The sequence below is a fragment of the Syngnathus floridae genome, chromosome 8 (genome assembly GCF_059516105.1).
Source record: "Syngnathus floridae isolate MCC-2025c chromosome 8, RoL_Sflo_1.0, whole genome shotgun sequence".
Lineage (NCBI taxonomy): Eukaryota > Metazoa > Chordata > Actinopteri > Syngnathiformes > Syngnathidae > Syngnathus > Syngnathus floridae.
Window position 1 is genome coordinate 939,459 of NC_142420.1, and position 20,204 is coordinate 959,662.

Sequence of the window (20,204 nt, forward strand, 5' to 3'; positions counted from 1 at the left end):
GAGCAATGGAAGCAGTTTCATGCAGTGCGGCTTGACGATATTCTTCGTCTCATCTCTCGGAAGATTGCTGAGCAAAGACCAGCACTCGGCCAGGTGTCACCCAAATAGAGATAAACATTCCAAAAGTCGGATTGCTCACTATTTAGCCCTGATCATTTGCTTAGTGGGTCGCAGCTTTAGTGGTTTGAGAGCCCCGGGCCGGGTCGGGCTGGGCCAGGCTGGGCTGGGCCGGGCCGGGCCGCTCCGAGGCCCATCTGCGTGTAAGCGCAAGAGCGAGAGTCATCAAAAATTCATCCCAAGATGGAAGGAGACGTCACATTCAATATGCTGCCGGCTGCACTGATGAGCAGTGAGCCGTGGAAGGTGAAGGAGCGAGCGGCTACCGCCTTCGCCGCTTGTGTCCACCGCCGACATTTAGCTTCATCGACGCTGGGCAGAGGATTCGCAAGGCCTGCATGTTGCACAAAAGCTGCCTCAGGAAAATAAATGTTTGGGCTTTGTTTCTTTCTGTCTCAGCTACGATTCCGCCCATAAATTCAGAGATTCTATCTGATTTGTATGTTAAAAGCCATCTCAATGGTGAACGACTTCTGAAGAATGTCAAAATCGCTTCATTTCAGCAAAAACAGGTCTTAATAGCAAGCTTAATGGAATAATAAATATCTTATCAAATAAAAAAAAAACAAAAATAAAAACCAGATCGACCATACGGTGTATCCTATACATTCTTTTTCTCACCTCATTTGTATTTTTTACATTTTGAAACAAGTAAAATAGAAAGAACATTCATTCCTTGAGCAATTTCAATATTGCGAGCGAAAACAACGGTATGATGTAGCCTCTCATCACATGGCTCCTCATAACACTCTGCTCATCAAATATTTAAAGACAGGAGAGAGGGGGAAAAAAAAAAACAGGCTTAAATGCCAGATCACTCACGAGTGTGAGAGTGCTACCCGCTGTCTGCCGAAAAGTCGGCGTGGACAAACGTGATGCATGGACACAATGTAACGAGACGCAAGGATTCTTTATCCTCTGCGGAACAACAACCAAGGGGCGCTGTTACTGACTGAAACTTGCTTTTCATTTCTATTTCTCTATGTTTGTTTTTGAGGTGAATCCAACTTAACGTCGGGTCGAGGAAGGTTTTGTCTTTTTCGGTTGGTCTTGCGACATTGAATGGCAAAGCGTAGCGCTGACAACCGGCTCTTTGGACGTCCTCCGCTATTGTAATTAACTCCCCCAAAATCTGCCTGTCACCTTACGCTATTGTGCTTGTTGCAGGATGGCTTTTTTTTCCTCTTTCTTCATCTCTCTTTCTCTACTTAGTTATTACTTAGGAGCCGCTAAATATAGCTTTCCCCCGGGCTGCCGGCATGCTAACGCTTCCGACCGAAGCCAGATGTGGGCGATTACACGGCAGCCTCCGGGCCCGCTCCCTCGCTCGCTCTCCTCAACCGGTTAAGATGATGTCAAAGGATAATACGCGACTTGTACTTAAGCAAAAAAGCAATAAGGAATTGGACACAAGCTGTGATGCCGCTGTGACAACCCAATTCGCTCGGTTAAGCTATGGGGCCTTCATCGGGCCGCCCGACGTGTTTGACTGACACGTCGAAGGAAATGGAAATGAGAAGAGGCTTGCATTTACTGATTTATTTTAGGACACCAAATGACCCGTCAGGAGAAAATTTCAGCAGCGTGACCTCTGAAACATGATCAGGGGGGTAAGCAGAGCTGCGTTATTGGCTGCACTCATTTAGAACTGCCTCCTCAAAATAAAATAAATAAATGGGCGAAAAAAAAAAGTAATTTTCTGCAGCCTTAAATGGAATTTAACAGCCAGAGAAATCAACTTTGAACGTCACACAATTTCTACCAAATGAAAAAGTTGATGGAAACGACACGTTTTGGCATTTGATGATTTTGTTCTGTCAATGTGTGCAAGCGCTTCTTTGCATTCATATCAAGTAATCTCGTTTGGCTGCCAACGAGCGTCCAATCGTCACCTAAACGCGATCCGCTATTAAAGTATCCGGCAAATGAGGCCACCCCTGCATAATTCAAATTAATCTTCTTAATCAAATATGATGATGGAACTCCTACGAACTTTCAAGTCGAGATTTAAGGGGATTTTTTAGGCATTGGCCAATGACGAGTGACCTCATTTGAATAAAATCTCTTCACTTGCAGACCTCCAGCCTTGAATATCAACCAAGATATTTTCAGGCAAATTGAGGAGTGCTGTGCTGCTTTCCGTCTTCAGGAGTTAAGCGGATATTCATCATTTTCCCGAACGTGCTTGCCATTAAAGCCACCGTACCCGGCCGGCCACGGACTTCAGGAATGAGGGACTTGTTGCGTGTTAGGTCAACATAACTTAATTGACAATTTTTTTCTTTTAAACTTTAAAAAATTGTCACGGTGGCGTTTGAGAAGACATTTATTCAGTGCCTTGAAGATGAGTACAGCTCGATGTGTTAAGATGAAAATGAAGAATAAAAACCACAGATTCAGTCGAGCATCAGTTGCACTAAAGTTGGCTTATCAACAAAATATTGCTTCTTTTCTTTTTTACCTTTATACAAAATCCCAACACAGATTAAAGTCAATCACTTGCTCTCGCTTACAAAAAACTGATTTAAATTGTATTGAAGGAAAATGTCCAATGAATACTGGCGGTGTCAAATAAAAGCTGCACCGGAAAGCACTCGTAGCAGCAGAGTACGTCATTAACATCAACATTTAGATTCAACGGAAGTGGCCTCTTTTTAAATGGAAAGCAGGCTTGGTCTTGTTACAAAGCACAGTGATGGAAGAAAAGGAAAGAAAGAAAAAAAAAAGCATTTGGGCAAGCTCTAGTTTCATTTGTTTGTCCTTATAAAACTTCATTTCAAAATAAATATTTTCTTTCAATTTAAAACAGTATGTGCTGTACCCAAAAAGTAACCCACAACTAAAACGTCAAATGGAAACAACTGTGGAAATGATCAATACATCAAAAAAATACATACATAACAGGATGGAGATAACATTTGGAAAGGCAAAAGACATTGCAAGTAACACACACAAAAATGGATACAATTGCTCAACGTAGTATTTACTGTTTGGATTAGTTTCTTTTCCCAAACCTTAGAAGAAAAAATGCGGCCCCCGAGACAAAAAAAGAGCCCTCCGGATCTCTTTGGCGCTGAGGGAGGGAGGGGAAAGAAGCACGCCTCCTCGGCCAGGCCCCAAAAGCTGCTGCTTGAAAACAACATTACGACGGAATGGAAAGAAAAACGACGGCGACAAGGAGAACAAAGCCAAAACCTGCTCGCGTCCTCACGCTTGGGAGTGTAAGGTGGAGGCGTTCTCGATGCACAGGACAATGTGGGCGTTGGAGCAACTGCGCGAGTGGCGCTGCAGAAGGCGGCCGCCCGTCAGGGGCGACGCCAGCCCCGTCACCGCCTGCTCGCCCGCCCGCCACGTTTCGCAGTAGTGGTCCGTTTGCCTCTGGCCTCTGTCGCTCGACCCGTGCCACACCAATTTGTGGGGCCTGAGGGAGAGCACAGAAACATTCGCCGTCGCCGTGCCTTCTGAAGTGTATACCGTCGGCAAAAGTGGTCACTATTACATTCTTTACGGGGCGGCGTATCAAAACGGAAACTAATAAATAGATGAATCAATCAATAAAATATTAAGAAAATGAAAAAATAAAATAAATAACTAAATAAAATGAAAACAAATAAAGAAATATGTTGACGGCCGACCGGTCCATCGAGGCCTTAAGACTCACCAGGCGCTGTCCCTGAGAATATCCCTGCCATCGAAAGAGTAGATGGGTACGTTGTTTCTCATTTCCCTGGCCTGGTCGCCAAAGATCGATTCCCAACTGTCAAATAGCACTTGATCCTGCATGGGAGACAACCCAAAAAAGTCTCATCAACAGTGTCAAAATCCATTCTTTGAAGCATCAATTGGCGCAGTTTGGCTGTTTTTCAGCACCGAGTAGCGGAAAATATCGTTCCATTTTTTTTTTTCTTTTTACTGCATATCTTGCGTGGCTTGCATGCAAATGGAGGCTCAAAGTGCCGGCCGCCTCTCACCTTCAGGTTGACAACGGGCAAGGTGTCCCTGTCCGACCTGCGGACAATGGTGTAAAGGTCTTGGAGCTTGGAGGACAGGAAGGCTCGGAAGGTGCCCTTGAGACCCACGGCGCGGGCCTGCTGGAAACACATGAAGTCCGCTCCGCGAATCCCTCGCATGTTCCCACTTTGAGGGGCGTTCAGGGCGATCAGATGGAGCTGAGGAAGCAGAAGTACTTGGTCAGGTACCTTCAAGATGACACCAGAAATGATTGTTTTCCGTTTGCTTAGCACCACTCACCCCCTCTCCCGATTTGTCCAGATGGAGCGAAGGGTGCGCTAGGGGTCGCTTGGGAGTGTCGGGTCGTCTGTCCTCGGCCTGTGCCGTCGCCCGACCGCCATCCGTCTGCCCCGAGTGCCGCTGGTCTTGGAATCGGGGATCGTAGCGCGGAGGGTAGCGAGGCTCCGGCGGCGAGCGCGAGGGCGGTTCGATGGGTCGCGTGGCGGAAACGCTCTGCGAGTAGTGGCCGGCTCCGTTGCTTTGGTCGTGGGACTGCGGGTACGAGATGACGGGCGGAGGCTGAAGCTCCGCCACCTCGTTTTCCTAGAAAGAAGAAGAAATGAATATCGAGTGCATTTGCACATTTTCTGGCAGCAGACTCACCAAATCTCTGAAGAAGGGCTGGTAATCTCCAAGCTGACCAAAAAAAGGACATATTTCTCTGATTCATGGAATTTTCTCCAAACAAGCTTTTTTCTGTAGCTGCAGCAAAAGAAGTGTACCATGACTTGGCGCAATCCATCACGGACTCTCAGATAAAGGTCGGCTTTGTCCAGGATGTAGACCAGGCTGCCCTCGGCCTGCCTTCTGGCGGTGGCCAGCATGGTGTCGTAGGACCTGAGAACTGTAATCTGCGCGGGCGCCGACAACCCAGCCATCAGCAATCAGACTCTCGTGCCTCTCGATGGATCAATTAAAGACTTACTCCAGATGAGTGTCCAGGACTTCCAGGTGGGCCAGGAGGACCGGGAGGTCCCGGTGCACTGGCAGCTTGAAATCGGAACATCTTCGTTAGCTCTCCGAGTGCATCTGGGCCTCGCGCTTATTTCGAGCAACTCACTTTGACTCGGCCAAAAGGCGCCAGGCAGCGAAGGGGACGTCGCCGGTCCCGGTGGTCCAGGCGGTCCGGGAGGACCTGGTCGCCCATCGTAACCGATCCCTGCTTGACCGGGTGGACCTTGAGGTCCAGGGGGACCTCTTATGGAATCTCCCTTTGGACCCTAGGAAAAAGAAAAAACATGACTTCAAGTCTCCAGCACGACAATGCTCTTTTCAACTCACGGGTAAGCCTGGCTTGCCAGGAGGCCCTTGAGGTCCTCCAAAACGAGGGTCATAATATCCACCGGGCTCTCCCTTTTCTCCCTTCACTCCCGGGTCTCCATGTTCTCCCTTGAGCTCATTCTGGGGAGAAAAAAAACAAACAGTTTAGCATTGTAGCTGAGCTTTTCATCGGCGTACAATATGGCAGCAATGAGCTTGATGGCTTGTGTGCTTTACCTTGAATGTGTGAATATCAAAATTGGAGACTGTTCCTGAAAATAAAAATGGATTTTGGTAAACATGCAGCGTCAAGGACGTTATCATGTGATGTGTATTTGAAATCCAGGATTTACCGGGGACGCCAGGGAGGCCACGTTCGCCCTTTTCTCCTTTAATGGCTGTAATAAAAGATGACATACAAAGTGCGCTATGAAACAATATTGCACAGGTAACCGACTTTGCCATTGCATTTTCTCATTTTGCCGTATTTTGGGTTTTACGGGCTCATTTGTCAAATCGGGTAGGACTTGACGGATTAATCTTGCGACAATGGAGACTTTTCTCCCGCTCAGGCTGAGCTATCTGGAAAAACGTTTTTGTCTCCGGAAACTTTAAAGCTTCCTTTAATCTTCCTTCTTTGACAGGATCATCTACTTCTTCCTAATAAGAGAACCTGCTCAATTTCAACTGCCATCATATAACAGCTCACAGCAGAAGTCACACTTCAATGTTATATGATGGACGATGGAATAATAAAGGAGACGTTTGGAACATTCAATGTCGGGTTCCTCAATCAACAATCAAGTTCATCTTTTCTTAGCTGAAAATTGTGACATGGCAGTCCAGGCTACAAAACAATCTGGCTAAATTGGACCTCCTGCTGAGATCTGGCAAAGGACTCATACCTGGATAGTTCCTGGAGGTGGCATCGTAGTGCTGTGAACAACAAAATTGACTTTAGGCTCGTCGGCCGCTTGCAGCTTCAAAATATTTGGTGACTCACGCTGAAGCGATCCAGGGGGCTCGAAGGTCCCGGCGGTCCCGGTGGTCCCGGAGGGCCAGGAACGCCCTTATGGAAGAAGCAGACTTATATGTTACGACTTTTCACTAAAAAGACGAACAGACCATTCCATTTTGTTTTGAAGGATTTATGATCGATGAAGCTGAAAAAAACAACTTACTGGGTATCCAAAGCCAGAGCTCGACTCTCCTTTCTCCCCCTTGTATCCGTTGACACCAGGGCGACCCTAACGGAAGCGAATTTTTACTTTTTTTTTTCCGTCAAACATCATCATCAGCTGTGTACAAAGAAAAAAAAAAGATTGACTTACAGGTCTCCCAGGCATTCCGATCTCACCCTTAATCCCTTGAGGTCCATACGGCCCCTACGTGGAACAAAACACTGATTACAAATAACAAAATAATGACTAACTGCTGTGTTGCAAAACAACATTTTTGACACGGTTATTTTAGTACCAACATATCAAAATATATAAAAGGTGTCAATGCTTACAGGTGGTCCCACAGGTCCAGGAGAGCCCCGATCTCCCTAAAGGTCGAGTAGAAAGACATCAGAAAAGCAAAGCAAAAACACTCGAGAGACAAATGCCGAGCTGGCTCACTTTCAGAGCCGTGGAAAAGAGCGGACCCCCGTCGGGGCCCACGACCACACCTGGCTCGCCTTTCTCGCCCTGCAGAGAGAACCGCCATGAAATACGGTACCGTACGCCGTCAGTCTTAGACCGTACCTTGAAGCCGTAACCGGGAGGGCCCGGGTCTCCCGTGTCACCCTTTGGACCCATGGGACCCTAACAGAACCGCGCATTTAAAATGTGTTGGGATCAGAATCCAAACAAGATGGAACAGACGCCAGCGTAGCACCAGCGACTTACGGGGAATCCGGCTCGACCCACCACGCCACCTCCTCCCTTGACACCAAAAGAAAAAAAGGCATTTGATCAAGTGAGGCACGATTCACAAGATTTGATTTTGAATACACACCTGAGGCCCGACACTGCCAACGACACCGTCAAACTGCAAACAGAGGGAAGACAAGGATGTCAAATATAGTGGATACCTCCAACCTTCGGTGACTTCGCTTTACATTGTCCGACGGTCGGTAGACGATCTGTCCCGGCGGTCCGGGTGGGCCCGGCGGTCCAGGGACTCCATTGCCATCACGGCCCGGTTCACCCTTAAACAAAGCGCCCGTGCAAGGAAGATCATTACAAAGCCGTAGAAGAATACAAACACAAGACGGCGTTTATCATCGAAGAAATGATAGTCACCTGCTCTCCTCTGTCGCCTCGGTCACCCTTTGCTCCCTGGAACATTTAAGAATCAAACAGCAGACGTCAAAAAAGCTAACAAACGCATACTCCAGTCCAAAAAGATGAAAGACCTGAATTCCGGGGAAGCCGTCCAATCCCGGTTGGCCGTCTCTTCCTTCGGGACCCTGGCTGCCCTTCTGACCCGCCAAGCCCGGCAAGCCCGGTTTACCCTGCCAGCATTCAAGTTGGAGTGTGTGGAGAATAGGACGGGGCCATAAAGTTACTTACCGGAAGTCCCGGCAGGCCAGGTGGACCCTAAGGGCACACGTTTGATTGAGTCAGAAACATTTTGCATTCACTGCCACCAATTGAGGGCGGGTGGGCAGCCAGTTTGCTGTTGAGTGAAGCTTTGATTCAGATTCTATTTTTGAACTGGGTCAGCTCGAGTCACAAATTGTAACAGGTGGGCTCACAACCACGTTTGGATGCTCTCTTTACAATGAGTCCGCTCTTCGTTACAGTCTCCGAGACCATTCCAATTTATGCTCAGAAAATATTTCATGGCGTAAAAGAACGATTTTGAAGCGTTGCTTTAAATGCAGCAGGTGACTGACCTGTCTTCCTTCAGGTCCTTGGACACCAGGGAGCCCATTTGAGAAAACGCCACCTGATCCCTCCATGTCATCCTTCAAACAAGGACAAACCATTCAAACGTTGGCACTTGAATATTTTAGCCAGCAACTTTTTGCCCGTCCGGTCGAATCCACTTATGTTGTTTGGCGAGAACTTACAAATCCAACACGGTATTTTGGTCCGGGTGGCCCGGGAGGTCCAGGTGGCCCAGCTGGTCCCATCGGTCCGGGTAATCCGGCCAACCCAGGCTCCCCTGTTGGTCCGGGTAAACCCGAATCCCCTTGAGCTCCCTGTTGAATGGACAGAAAAAGATACAAAAGAAACATGGAATGATTCCGGGAGGAAAAAAAACCATGAACTTCAAATAGATGGTTGGATCAATGATATGAATGAACTAAATCTTTACCTTCTGTCCAACTGGTCCCGGATGACCAAGCACACCAGAGTCACCCTAGAATAAAAGAGAATATTACAAATAATGTTAGCATGAAATAAATTCATCAAAGGAAGAATGCGTGAAATGACCTTTTCTCCTTTGGGACCAGGCGATCCAGGATTGCCATCCACGCCCGGTATACCAGGCAAGCCCTGCAGGCCACAAGTTCACGTCACGGGCGGATCGTCAAAACCAGGGGATTCTGAAAGCAATGTGTCACCACTTACGGGTTGGCCATCTTTTCCCGGCGGTCCGACTCCTCCCGAACTCGATGCAGTGTTTGCCGCGGCAAGACCGGGAACACCGGGTGGGCCGGGTGGCCCCGGTGGGCCCGGCAGTCCCTTCAACAAAAAGCAACACCAAATGACATATCAATGCGGCACAACTGAGGAATAGCAGAAAAAAAAATCCAGGTAAGACTTTTCCTCACTTACCCGAATTGATTCCAGATCAGGGAATCCCGAGCCTTCCATGTCCACATAAGTCTGCGAGACGTCCATTGTAAAGTTACATAGGTGCAATCAATGATGACGTGCTCGTAACTGGAGATGCACTCACCGATCTGGTTCCCGGTCCGGGTGGTCCTGGAGGACCCGGTGGCCCCCTGGGACCAGGCTGACCATCGCCGCGCTCTCCCTGCGTGCATCACTTCCATTAGAGTCCCGGTCTTGACTTCATGACCACTCCTTAGCCATTCAGCTTACCTTTTCTCCTTTAAGTCCAGGATCTCCCGGGGTTCCTGGGAAGCCCGGGGGTCCAGCGGCACCCTGTATAGAGAGATCATGAAGAGAAGATGCCAAATGTGCTGTGCAGGTTGTTGAAAGCAACTCACCTTTTTTCCGTCTTCACCAGGATCGCCCTGTGGAATTATACAGGCAGAGATGAGTCTACTGGCCACATACCAGTTGGCCCCAACATCCCAACATCAAAGAGGACTTGTGATGGAAAATGTACTCGTTCATTGCTTGTATGCAAACAATCGTGTCGCTTAGATATACAGTTTACAGAGCTATCAGAGCGAGTTTTTTTTCCAAACTCACTGGTTCTCCGTCCTCTCCTGGTTGACCCTGGGCACCGGTGGCACCCGGTGGTCCAGGTGGTCCTCGAGCACCAGGAACGCAGGAAGCGTCGGAGCCTTCTTTGCACACTGAGACTTCCGCTGCCGGTCCCGGAGGCCCCGGGGGGCCGGGGCGCCCGGGTTCTCCCTTCTTTCCTTGGTAGCCAAAACCTGCGTTGCCCTAGAAAACAAAAAGGCTTGTTAGCATTAGCAAGCAGGCGCAAAATAAAGATTCAACTCACCTTTGCTCCCTTTTCTCCAGGTTCTCCCTGAAGAAGGATGAAGAAGAAAACAGCAATGTCATGAACGTTTTTCTTAAATGCACAAGGTTGATCAACATCTGCCAAGGTCGAATTCAATTGGAGGTGACACATCAATTATACATGACAACATTTGAATATCCTGACATTTGTCTTGACCTATTTTTGGTCAAGCACAATTCCTAAAAAAGAGAAATGCTGTGAGGTTCCCGCACCTTCCCCCCTGAAACTCCGCCCTGCGATCTGCTGTATCCGGCATCCCCTTTGGGCCCCACAGCACCGCGCTCCCCTTTTTCTCCTCGGTCGCCTTTCTCTCCTCTGGCCCCAACCGATCCTAAAGGGACACCAAAGACACAATCAGACTATATGGAGTCTTCTCAAAGGAGACCAAGCCCAAGTGAGGTCAAGTGTAATCTGCTGGGAGACGTTCATGAGGTGACAACAGGAAGAGTGCAAGAATCGTCATATCCACTAGATGGTGAGCTTCGCCAGCAAGTAAGTCGGTTCCGGGCCAGGTGCTGTGTGAAGTTGCGTGTCAGCTCGCTCACCTGCGTGTCTCACAGCCGACGTCTCCCCTTGCCTGGCGACCGGTGGTTGCTGAATGGGCCTCAAAGCAGGCGGTGCCGTCTGCTGGTAATGTAAAAACACGGTCTATCTATCACTCACTGATAGTTGACCGGCAGGGGCATTCAATGGTCTTGACACTGACAATCTTACGTTAAGTTATTACTCATAAACCAAAACATGATGACTCAGCATTAACGCCCAAGCCCCACTGCGATCCAACTATTGTTCACCCATATGCGCAGTTTGTCCTAATGCCTCTTAAGACCTTTCATGCAGTGGTGATGTCATTCATGCACCGTTTGCTATAGAATCCTACAAACGCACAGAATGAACCAGACTTTTTTGGTTTTTGTAAGCAGCTTTATGTCTGTAAATAGCCCCGAAATGCACCAGGCAGGAGTGGGAAGCAACAGGAGCAATCGATGACTCATTTCAGCTCCTTTGTGTAAAAATGGGGAGGCGAGGAAATGATCGAGCCCACCCACCCAAGCCCACCCTGCTTTCCAAACACACACACATGTTGTTTTTCACCTATGGCGTTCCTCCATTGTCATCTGCAAAGAATGTACTTAAAAAAGCGTGCAGCCCAAGCGGGCAACACGGAGCTCTGGTTGATGATTAACCAGTTGTCTTCGGGCCCCCCCTGGCCCCTGGTGTCGCATAGCAACGGCTACGCTAAGAATTCCACACAACAATTATTGACTCTAACTTGACATAGTTAATAACATGATAAGCCACTCAGCCGTGCATTCGTCATAACAGGGGGCCTGGAATGAGCTGACAGTGTTGAACCGCATGACCTCCAAATTGTCAAAGCAGACGTCCGGTTTCCTCGGTGAAAGACATCCCACAGCGTGAATAGAAGCGCATCGCGGTCACTATACGTCGTCGTGAGAGCGCACTGGTGTTTCTTTTTTGTTTTTCTTCAAATGATGTCCGATTTGACGGAAAATCAATCATCACCGTCAGTCGTCACATGTGAGGAGGACACGAGTGACATTGTCAAAGATGTCATGGGAAACGCATCCTCAGGACAAATTCCGCATGACAAAATGGAAATTTTGACTGAACTCCCCTCATCGTGTTGCATTTGCCCTAACACGCCCGACCGAGTTGTACAGACTGGAGAAGTTCCAGTGCCTGAGAACAGACACCACGGGTGGAAAAAATTGGTAGGCGGGCATTTGGTAGCAGCTGTTATCTTGATGATATGAATGCTCGTAAACTGGACAGAGGGAAAACTCGCTGGCAAAAGTGACACAGAATCAATGCAGAATTTTTAATGTCTAGACATGAGGACTTCTACAAGCATTGCAGCCCCGCCCACTACACGCATGTGTGTGTGTGTGCAGTGGCATGGGGGACTTGTTACTTAACTTTCCAGGGTGGGAAGACATGAGTGAGTGTTGGTGGAATTTGACGGTGTGACAATGTGAACAAGACACAAAGCAGGGAGAGAAGAGTTGGTGACGGGATGAAATCATAGTGGGCAATATAAAAAAAAAAAAAGATTTTGGCATGGAAATTAGCAAGTGGAGTCCCACAGGGTTCTGTACTGGGACCACTTATTTCCTTATTTGGTACACTTTTTTGGCACTATTTATCTTGTATGTGGATTTCCTGCATTTATGGCCAAAGCAAATTTTGACTTAGATAATATTGCAACATTTTAAAAAAATTGTACACAACTTATTGCTCAATGTAAACATTTGTTTACAACGGTCTATCCATAATCTCAGAAATGTCTCAACAGGCCTTAAACATTAAGCAAAGCTAAAATCAATCAAAACACAAGTCAGCAAAAAACGCAGACCATGACAGTGATTGTCTGGCCAACGAAGCAATGTTCACCTCTTCTGCATATCAAACCAAAAGGGGATCCTTACCGTCCAGGTGTGTTTTTCCATAGATGGTTTCAAGCGTCTGCCTTCCGCATCACCGCTTCCGTCTCCCGAGCTCTGAGACAGACAAACACACAAAACACATTTTTCTTTTTTTACCATTTTACTTTTGGAAGGCCTTGCACATGTGCAAAACAAATGCTCTGCCATAATATCGCTCATCTGGAAAGTGGCATGGTCATTGCCACCTGCTTGTAAATATGTGACACGCTCCTACTGGAGCGCCGAAAGTCACTTTGTCAAAGACGTTGTTTCCCCTGGAAAACAGCTGTGAGTGAGGCCATCATTTGCAACCAAAGAAACATCCTGTAATCATAAGCCTGTCATTTCAACTCGGAATGTGCCCCCCCCCCCGCCTCCCGAATACAAACAACACGTGAGGCTCACTTGACAAGCCGTCCGTTAGACCTTCAACCGGGACGGTCGTGCTTTGAGTGCTCCACGCAGGTTAAACAGCTGCGGGTTGGGGCGCCAAGATCAATGGCGGCCTGCGGCGAGGCGAGGCGAGGCACCAACCGTGACAAGAATGCCGCAAGACTGTCAAAAGCTACAACTCGAACTCAAAATGAAGCAATGAAGGAGGCCAAGACGGGGCAAAAAAATTGGCCATTAGCATAGCAAAAGTAGAAAACAAAAAAAAACGGACAGATTTTGTGCATTATTTTGATGCAGACAATTACAAGTACATTTAGAAAATGTTCACCTTCATTGACAACTTGTTCCAAATCATATACGTCTAGACCTGCCATTTGCCATCAGTGATTGGATATAAAAGAAATAGTTTGGGCACTCACCATGTCGTCGTCGTCGTCGTCGTCATCGTCTTCTTCGCAATGCCTCTCGGCCGCACGGGGGTCTCCCACCACCCTCAGCTCGCTGATCACGCCCTGGTTGAAAAAGGCCAAATATGAAATCAAAATAAACAAGCAAAATTCATGGAACAACGAATTGTCCACACACGGCACGACAAAAAAAAAAAAAAAAAATGCCACTTGACAATTTATTGCTAACGTTTGACTTAGCAGTAGAAGTTGCCAATGTCTCCGCCGTGAACTTTTCAAAGGCCTGAACTTGAACTGAACTTGCTGCGAGTCCACCTTTGGGTGCAAGCTTTTAGCGGCCAAGGCTAAGGAGCGGTAACTCCTTAACAACACGGTTCTGCAGATGCCCGGGTCAAACGAGGTGCCGCAAACAAATGAAAGAGGTTAATTAGACGGCCACGCCGAGAACCTCCAATTACCCGCACGCAGACAATGTTTGGGCGGCTGCTGAGATGATTTAGCGCAGTCGCCCCACGCTTGGGATCAGGCTAATTTGAGCAATGAAATCAAATAAGGAATTCAGCTGCAATGTCTCGCACGCTTGATTTTGATCCCCTGCGGCTCGTTTGGATTAGCGCTCTTCATATTCCAAATCCCGGATTGTAACAGAATTCTTTCTACATACCAGGAACTTGTTTGGATCCGAGCCTCCAGCCTGCCCGACAAAGACCCCGGCGCCTGCTTCCAGCTCCATCTCATCAGGGGACCTTTCGATGCGTTTGACTTGAGGTTCTATGGCGCAGTTGAGGTAGAACATGACCTTGTCGTCCTTCACCGCAAGAGCAAAACGGGTCCAGGTGTCCCTCAGAGAAGGGACGGTGAACCTGGCGGCCTCGTAGGACAGCTCGGAGTCGGGCTCCGTGTAGTACAGGATGACGTTCTGGTTCCCGCCCTGCACGGGTGACAGTTTGACGCCCACATACATGATCTTCTGCGTGGCGTCCGTGACGGAGAAGATCACGCCGCCCCGATCGGACGTGGGCTTTAAGTTGAAGATGAGGGAAAAGTCCCGGTAGAACGGGCTGGGCAGATGGGCGCGAGCCAACTGGCCCGTGTTGACTTCGGGGCCAAACACGTAGCCGGGAGTGGAGTCGGGCCCGTAAACTCGTGCGATGTCACTTGGAGGAGGATCCCCGATCAGCTGCAGGAGGGTGACGCCGCTGTCTTCTAGAAGGAAGGTAAAACGTGGACGTGAAAACACGCAAAAGGCTTGCTGGAAAGGAGGGAGGGAAATAGGCAGCGTGCCAGGCAGGGCACAAGGTTAGAGTCGCTTTTAGTAGCTGGTTAGTACTGTCATGTGTCTGATGGAAGATCACCAAAGCATTTTCAAACGGAGAGAGAATGACAAGGGAACGCAATCCACATCGTCAAGACCAACGAGACACGTGAAGAGTTCTCCATAATGTAAATACGTACGGTTCCTCATTGGTTTGGAGCGAGATTATTTATAAGTTTTACATTGCGGTGTTTTGATTTTGCAAGGTACATAAATGTAACCATGCCAAGATACAAACGGTGTCTTTGAACTTTTGAACTAATTCAAGAGCAGTTTGATGGAAACCAAAGCAAATCTAGGGCTTTTCTCTGACATCCATTTTTGGTGAAAACACGTTGCCCCAAGACAAAAGTAAAGAAGGTCCCTGATGTCTACAGAGTGACACTGCGCCATTGTTCGCAGTCCATCAACTGGGCCCCATGCACCTATGACCTCATTCCTCCCTCTCTCCCTCTCCCTGGGCGACTGGTGACTGACGACATCATAAACGAAGCGGGCTTAAGCTAACAAAATATTTACAGAGCACGGTGTGTATGTGTCTGACATCCGACTTCAGACCAACTTGTAGTACTTCTTACAAACACGGATGCCTGCCGGTGTTTTGACAAAACACGCTTTGACACGGGACATCACTCGGAGATTCTCATTCTTTGAAGACAAGCTTTGGTTTACCGCCCGGCGACTGGTTTTCAGGCTTGGCTAGCGGGTTCAAAGGCTCCCCGCCGGCCGCTTCATGTGCTGGAGATCAGTGGAGCTTTGTTGAGATCCTAAACACGTAAGGTGTTTGGCCCGACCCGGGGGTCCCGCTTTGCTCTGTGCTCGACAACCCACGACACAAGGCTGAATATTCTGGCATGCTGTTCCGAAAGCAAACTTTTCACTCGGCGCTGGCCAAGAAACAAGTCGAGCCTTCGCAAGACAGCGAGGAAGGCAACTTTACACTGTCTGAACAACTGAATGTTTTTCTGTTTCATCAACATGTTTTTCTCTCCCACAAGATAGCCAACACGAGAGACGCCAAGTAAGCCATTAGCATTTTAACGGCATTCTTGCATTCTCAAGAACCTTTGTTAACCAATGACAGCCCCCCCCCACCTCCGAGGTCAGTGAATGGAGTAGCGCCAGGTTTATGGTGCTCGTTTGTCTTGTCGCTAAAGACTCTTCCTTTTCTGACGACTTTCAAAGATGGAGCATCCCCCAATGAAGAAAAGTTGCATGCAGCCTGAGAGTCCATCTTTGGGGTTGTGTGTAATCCATGGAAAACCCTTCAATCATCTGGAAAGTCTTTGGGTTGTCATATCCCACAGACCTTCTGACATGGACAATATTGCTTTCAGATCAGATCAGCCTTGCGTACACTACTTCCTCAGTTCTCAGAGAGTCGGGGCTAACACCAGGCCTGGGATAAGATGACTTTCTGGCAACCAAAAGCTCCGACTGCACTGTGCCCATAAGTAGCACCCCTCTTAGAGCCGGTCCAAAGCAAACACAAATAAAGACGCTTGTGGGCGATTTTGTCGAGCGATCCGATCTCAATCTTTGTTCAATGGATCCTTGGTCTTTTCAAATTGCTGGGAGAGTGTCCAGAGCCGCCTGGCAACTAAATATATGAACACATGGAGACTTCCCGCGAAGAACGAAGATGGGGGACTGAGTTTAATGGGCCAGATATGGGTCTTTTTCTTAAGAAAGGTCTGCATGTACCTGGAGACCAAGACATGAATGACTTTCCATCGAACAACCAGATATAATCGTGTCCAAGTCGAAACATCCTGTCTGACAATCCCCACCAGACTAAACAGATCACATTCACAGATTTTTCTACATCCCATCACATGGCTGAATATTTCTGTGCTCATAAGTCTCTCACCTCCATGTTTGTGCTTGGTGGCCCCATATCTGCTCACATTCTAAGATGATAGGCTGTAATTAAATGATCTTGGGAGGTGGCTATGAAGGCCCCGAAGCGGAGAATGTACTCCTCACATCTACACGGCGGTTGTAAACTTAAATTGGGTTGTTTCCATCTTTCCAAGCAGTCATCAATAACTTTGACAAACTTGAGTTGCCATAAAACCTGCGCAGCATTTCATATGAAGAACGACCTGCCTGCCCACTTAGTTTGTCAGCACAACAAGCTGTGAGAAAGATAGCGATGCTGGAAAAAGACCTACTGATATCAAGTGAAGGAGGAAGGCGTGGCCGCAGTGCTACTCAAGTGGATTGCAAAACCGGCCACTAAACATCTCAATCACTGTCTTACTTTTAATGAGTGGCATGCGTGATTTTCATCCAGCAGATATATTTTTCATTGGGTTAAGATTACGACCATCAATCAATTGTATCTTCAAATACGATTACAGTCGCATGCCACGGATGAACCCGGACGACTCGTCATCATCATGGGCCATTATTTCAAAGCAGGATCTGTTTCTAACAGGCAAAGACAGCTCAGCTGCACTCTCAACTTGCAGACGTCCAACAGAAAGCTTCGGTCATGCATTGACATACGATGAATCGGACATGCAGTTGTAGCTTTTACGTCATGTGTGTGTGATTTCAATGGACAAGGGAACACAAGCATGCAAAAAAAAAAACCCTGCTTGCAAGGCTTGCATGCTTTCATAGAATGGCAATCCCGTTAACAGCAATGCATGCAGTACTCTTCCTCTCGGTGGACACCCGGGTGAGGTGGGGCATAATCTGTGAAGCGTGTGTAAATTGGGTTATAACTGCAGACAAACTAGGAATGTAGGGCTTTTCAAAACGGATCCAAAACTGGTACCTTTGCAATTAAAAACCGACAAGCACTGATACCCATCGTTCTCCTCTTCTGGAAGTTGGTGGCACTCCACAGGGAGTCGTCCCTTGTCCAGGAGCGTCCAGCAACTGTCCCTTAAACCTTCACAAAAGCTTCGGCAAGGCAACACCGGAGCGCCGCACTTTGGCAGCGACAGGAGACAGAAGAACTCCTCCAAACCACGGTGGCACTTTGACCTCAACAACCAAGCCCAGTCGTTGAGGAGGACTTGGATTTGATCCAAGTCGGTCTGGTTGAGATGATTAGGCACAACAAAGCTTTTGCCAAGCATGGATGAGCAAAATGGAAGAGAAGTATCCACCAATAAGCAATGGTGGCTTTTGCTAATTGGGTAGAGTTTTGCCAAGGCTTTGTTGCCTTTTGCTGGCGTCCAACGATCAGCAGCTACAAAGGTGTGAGCGCCCGTGAACGGACTTTGCGATGTTTGCGTTGAAGGACGGCTCGGTGCGACCACCCGGTTTGTGTGTAAGGTCTGGCGATTGAATCGGTCCTGGATGCTAAGAGCTAAACCGGGTCCGTCCGGATCAGGTTGTGTATGAAACGTGGCGGGTGTTCGGAATGTGGGAAATGACACCTGCTGATTGTGTCTGGCGGGGTTAAGTGGATTGATGTCAATTTCCGCTGGTGGTGTAACTTGTCGCTTGTCCTCAGGTACTCGCAGAGTCCCTGAAGATTTGCTCAAGCTACCGCGACCGAGATTTGGGCTTTCTTCAGTCCCACGACTACCGCTGCTACTTTTACGAGTTTGAAATTTCGGATGATGAACTTCAGAGATCCCCCTGTCCATACCGTCCAACCCGTGAAAGTACCCGGGAATGATCGATTCAAACAACCCTGACTTTTCCAATCCAGATCCCTCAACAACTTCCTCTTTTTTTGCAAATTCAGATTCAGACAAACGAGCGGAATGGGAATGTCCAAATGTAGAGCCGACTTTTGAAACATTTCCTGTAAAACTTTCACGATTAACGGCCGATCCCCCAGGACTCGTACCTTTTAGCGAAGCTGTTTCATTTCCGGTTGCACTTGTGCTCGGGGAAATCTCTGTAGTGGCTTTGGCTGATGTTTGCTGGAGCGCCGCTGTAGGCGTGACCGTAAGCGCCTGAAGCGCTTCGGTCGTCACCTGCCAAGTCCTCTCGACACTTTCCTGACCGCTTCTTTCTTCAATGACCTCTGGCTCGGTACTCGCAATACTCTCGCTTGGCATTTCCCCGCTACTCGTGGGACCGCTGGACCCTTCGTGATCGGCCAAAGGGGGCAAAGTGGTGGTCCCAGTCCAGGACCAGAACCAAGCATCAGAGCAGACCATGCATAGGGTCAAGAAAAACAAAATGTCACTTTGGCTCCTCATCTTGGGTACACATCCACCTGTTTGATTAGCGGAGTCCCCGAGTGAGCTGTGACATGTCCTGGCAGCCGCTTGCCTCCACACACACACAAAGCACACACACACACAAGTACACACACCGCAGTATCTGGTCACACACTACTCTGCCGAGAAGACAAGTGTGGAGAGGAGCCCATTGAAAAGAGTCAAAGGGGGGAGAGAGCAGGAGGAGTTGTGCTCCTTATTGGCTGCCCACGCCGTATTTCCTCTGGCGACTCCTCCTCCTTTTGTCAAGGCAATGAAAAGTGACCTACACCTCGGTTTTCCAAGCTCGTGGAGGCTTCTATATGATGTGATGTGATGCCGTTCAAGTGCTCTGAGCGAGGCCTCACGTTCTTGTCCGGCCTGGTTTGTCAAACGAGCCACTGGGCTGAGTTGACAGAGAGCCTCAACATCACTGGCAAGTAGCTTAAGCTCTTTTCGGCATCACAATGAGGCAAGGATAGAAGCCGGAGCCATCAAGACACAAACGTTGACATGAAGGACCAGTCCTGACAGGAGACATTTTTTACAACGACACCGTTTTTGAATTGACTTGATCAACATTTGAATTGTATTAATGGTACTGCTTCTGACAGTGATGACAATCTTGAAATGTTATAAAAATGAGTGTCATGAAAATAAAAGTTTTTTTTTATTCCAATCCAGAAGCAAGGGAGAGAAAAGACACAACCAGGCCAAGTTTTCCTGTGAGCAGACTCAATGAGCCGCATCACCGTTTGCCAGTGTGCGAACCGAACTAGACAACGGCCGGGTTAATCAACGTTTTGGCCTGCATTCTAATGATTAGCCTCAAACTCCAGAAACTCGAGACTTTGGCTCGTCTTCAAAATAGTCCACCAACAGCTGGAAAAACCCGCAAACTTGGGAAATACATTTTGGATCTAATTTTTAAGCACCACTTGGAAAACACCTAAAGCTTGTCATAAAAGACGCGCTCTGTCCGACAGCCCTTTCTAGTACAAAGTAGCAGAGTCATTACAAGTAGCACAAGTCGAGGATTTCCTGTTTTGGAGAGCCACATTTGGGTTTGAAAGAGCTAATTGCAGCCTAGACACTTGAAACATTCCCTGAGTCAAACCGAGAAAGAGACAGTGTTTGACTGTCCTCCATCACGGTTGAAAACATTAAATGGGGGGGTTGTCATGCCTGAGTGCGAGTCGGGCTAAAATGTAATTGCTTCATGTGCCAGCACGTCGCATGTTCACAGCTTCCCCTCTCATTCGGTTGAAGAATGACTTTTTTCCCATGGACCTTCTTTCAATTGAGTTCAAATGTTGACGACCCGCTGAGAGGGGGACGCTCTTCCCCGCGGGGACACCTGCGCTTCGGAGGGGCCGGCTAACGTCAACACAGCAAAAGAGGACTCCATAATGGCTCAATCGCA

General features: G+C 48.1%; 1 protein-coding gene across 1 annotated transcript; it reads right to left on the reverse strand.

The window, feature by feature from the left end:
• Positions 1-2,425: 2,425 nt before the first annotated feature.
• Positions 2,426-18,888, reverse strand: col18a1a (collagen type XVIII alpha 1 chain a). The gene is made up of 41 exons (XM_088382210.1): positions 18,424-18,888; positions 13,959-14,500; positions 13,307-13,399; positions 12,498-12,569; positions 10,593-10,674; positions 10,260-10,378; positions 10,027-10,053; positions 9,768-9,965; positions 9,560-9,586; positions 9,432-9,494; positions 9,286-9,363; positions 9,162-9,212; positions 8,955-9,068; positions 8,817-8,879; positions 8,698-8,742; positions 8,450-8,581; positions 8,273-8,344; positions 7,947-7,973; positions 7,790-7,888; positions 7,677-7,712; positions 7,493-7,582; positions 7,390-7,422; positions 7,281-7,316; positions 7,137-7,196; positions 7,011-7,079; positions 6,902-6,937; positions 6,720-6,773; positions 6,570-6,635; positions 6,392-6,457; positions 6,294-6,324; positions 5,742-5,786; positions 5,626-5,660; positions 5,410-5,529; positions 5,189-5,348; positions 5,054-5,118; positions 4,851-4,979; positions 4,732-4,764; positions 4,369-4,671; positions 4,089-4,286; positions 3,779-3,894; positions 2,426-3,538 (listed from the first exon to the last, which is right to left on the reverse strand). The coding sequence occupies exons 1-41, from the start codon at positions 18,779-18,781 to the stop codon at positions 3,325-3,327; spliced, it is 4,257 nt and encodes a 1,418-aa protein (XP_088238336.1). The 5' UTR covers positions 18,782-18,888; the 3' UTR covers positions 2,426-3,324.
• Positions 18,889-20,204: the final 1,316 nt, after the last annotated feature.

What these genes read in the sequence shown, in the direction of transcription:
- col18a1a (XM_088382210.1), bottom strand. Translation starts at nt 18,781, where the DNA reads ATGAGGAGCCAAAGTGACATTTTGTTTTTCTTGACCCTATGCATGGTC. An exon ending in TGGAAAAACACACCTGGACG is followed by an intron (nt 10,675 to 12,497) that starts GTAAGGATCCCC and finishes TTACATTACCAG; the next exon opens with CAGACGGCACCGCCTGCTTT. An exon ending in TGGACAAATCGGGAGAGGGG is followed by an intron (nt 4,287 to 4,368) that starts GTGAGTGGTGCT and finishes CTGCTTCCTCAG; the next exon opens with CTCCATCTGATCGCCCTGAA.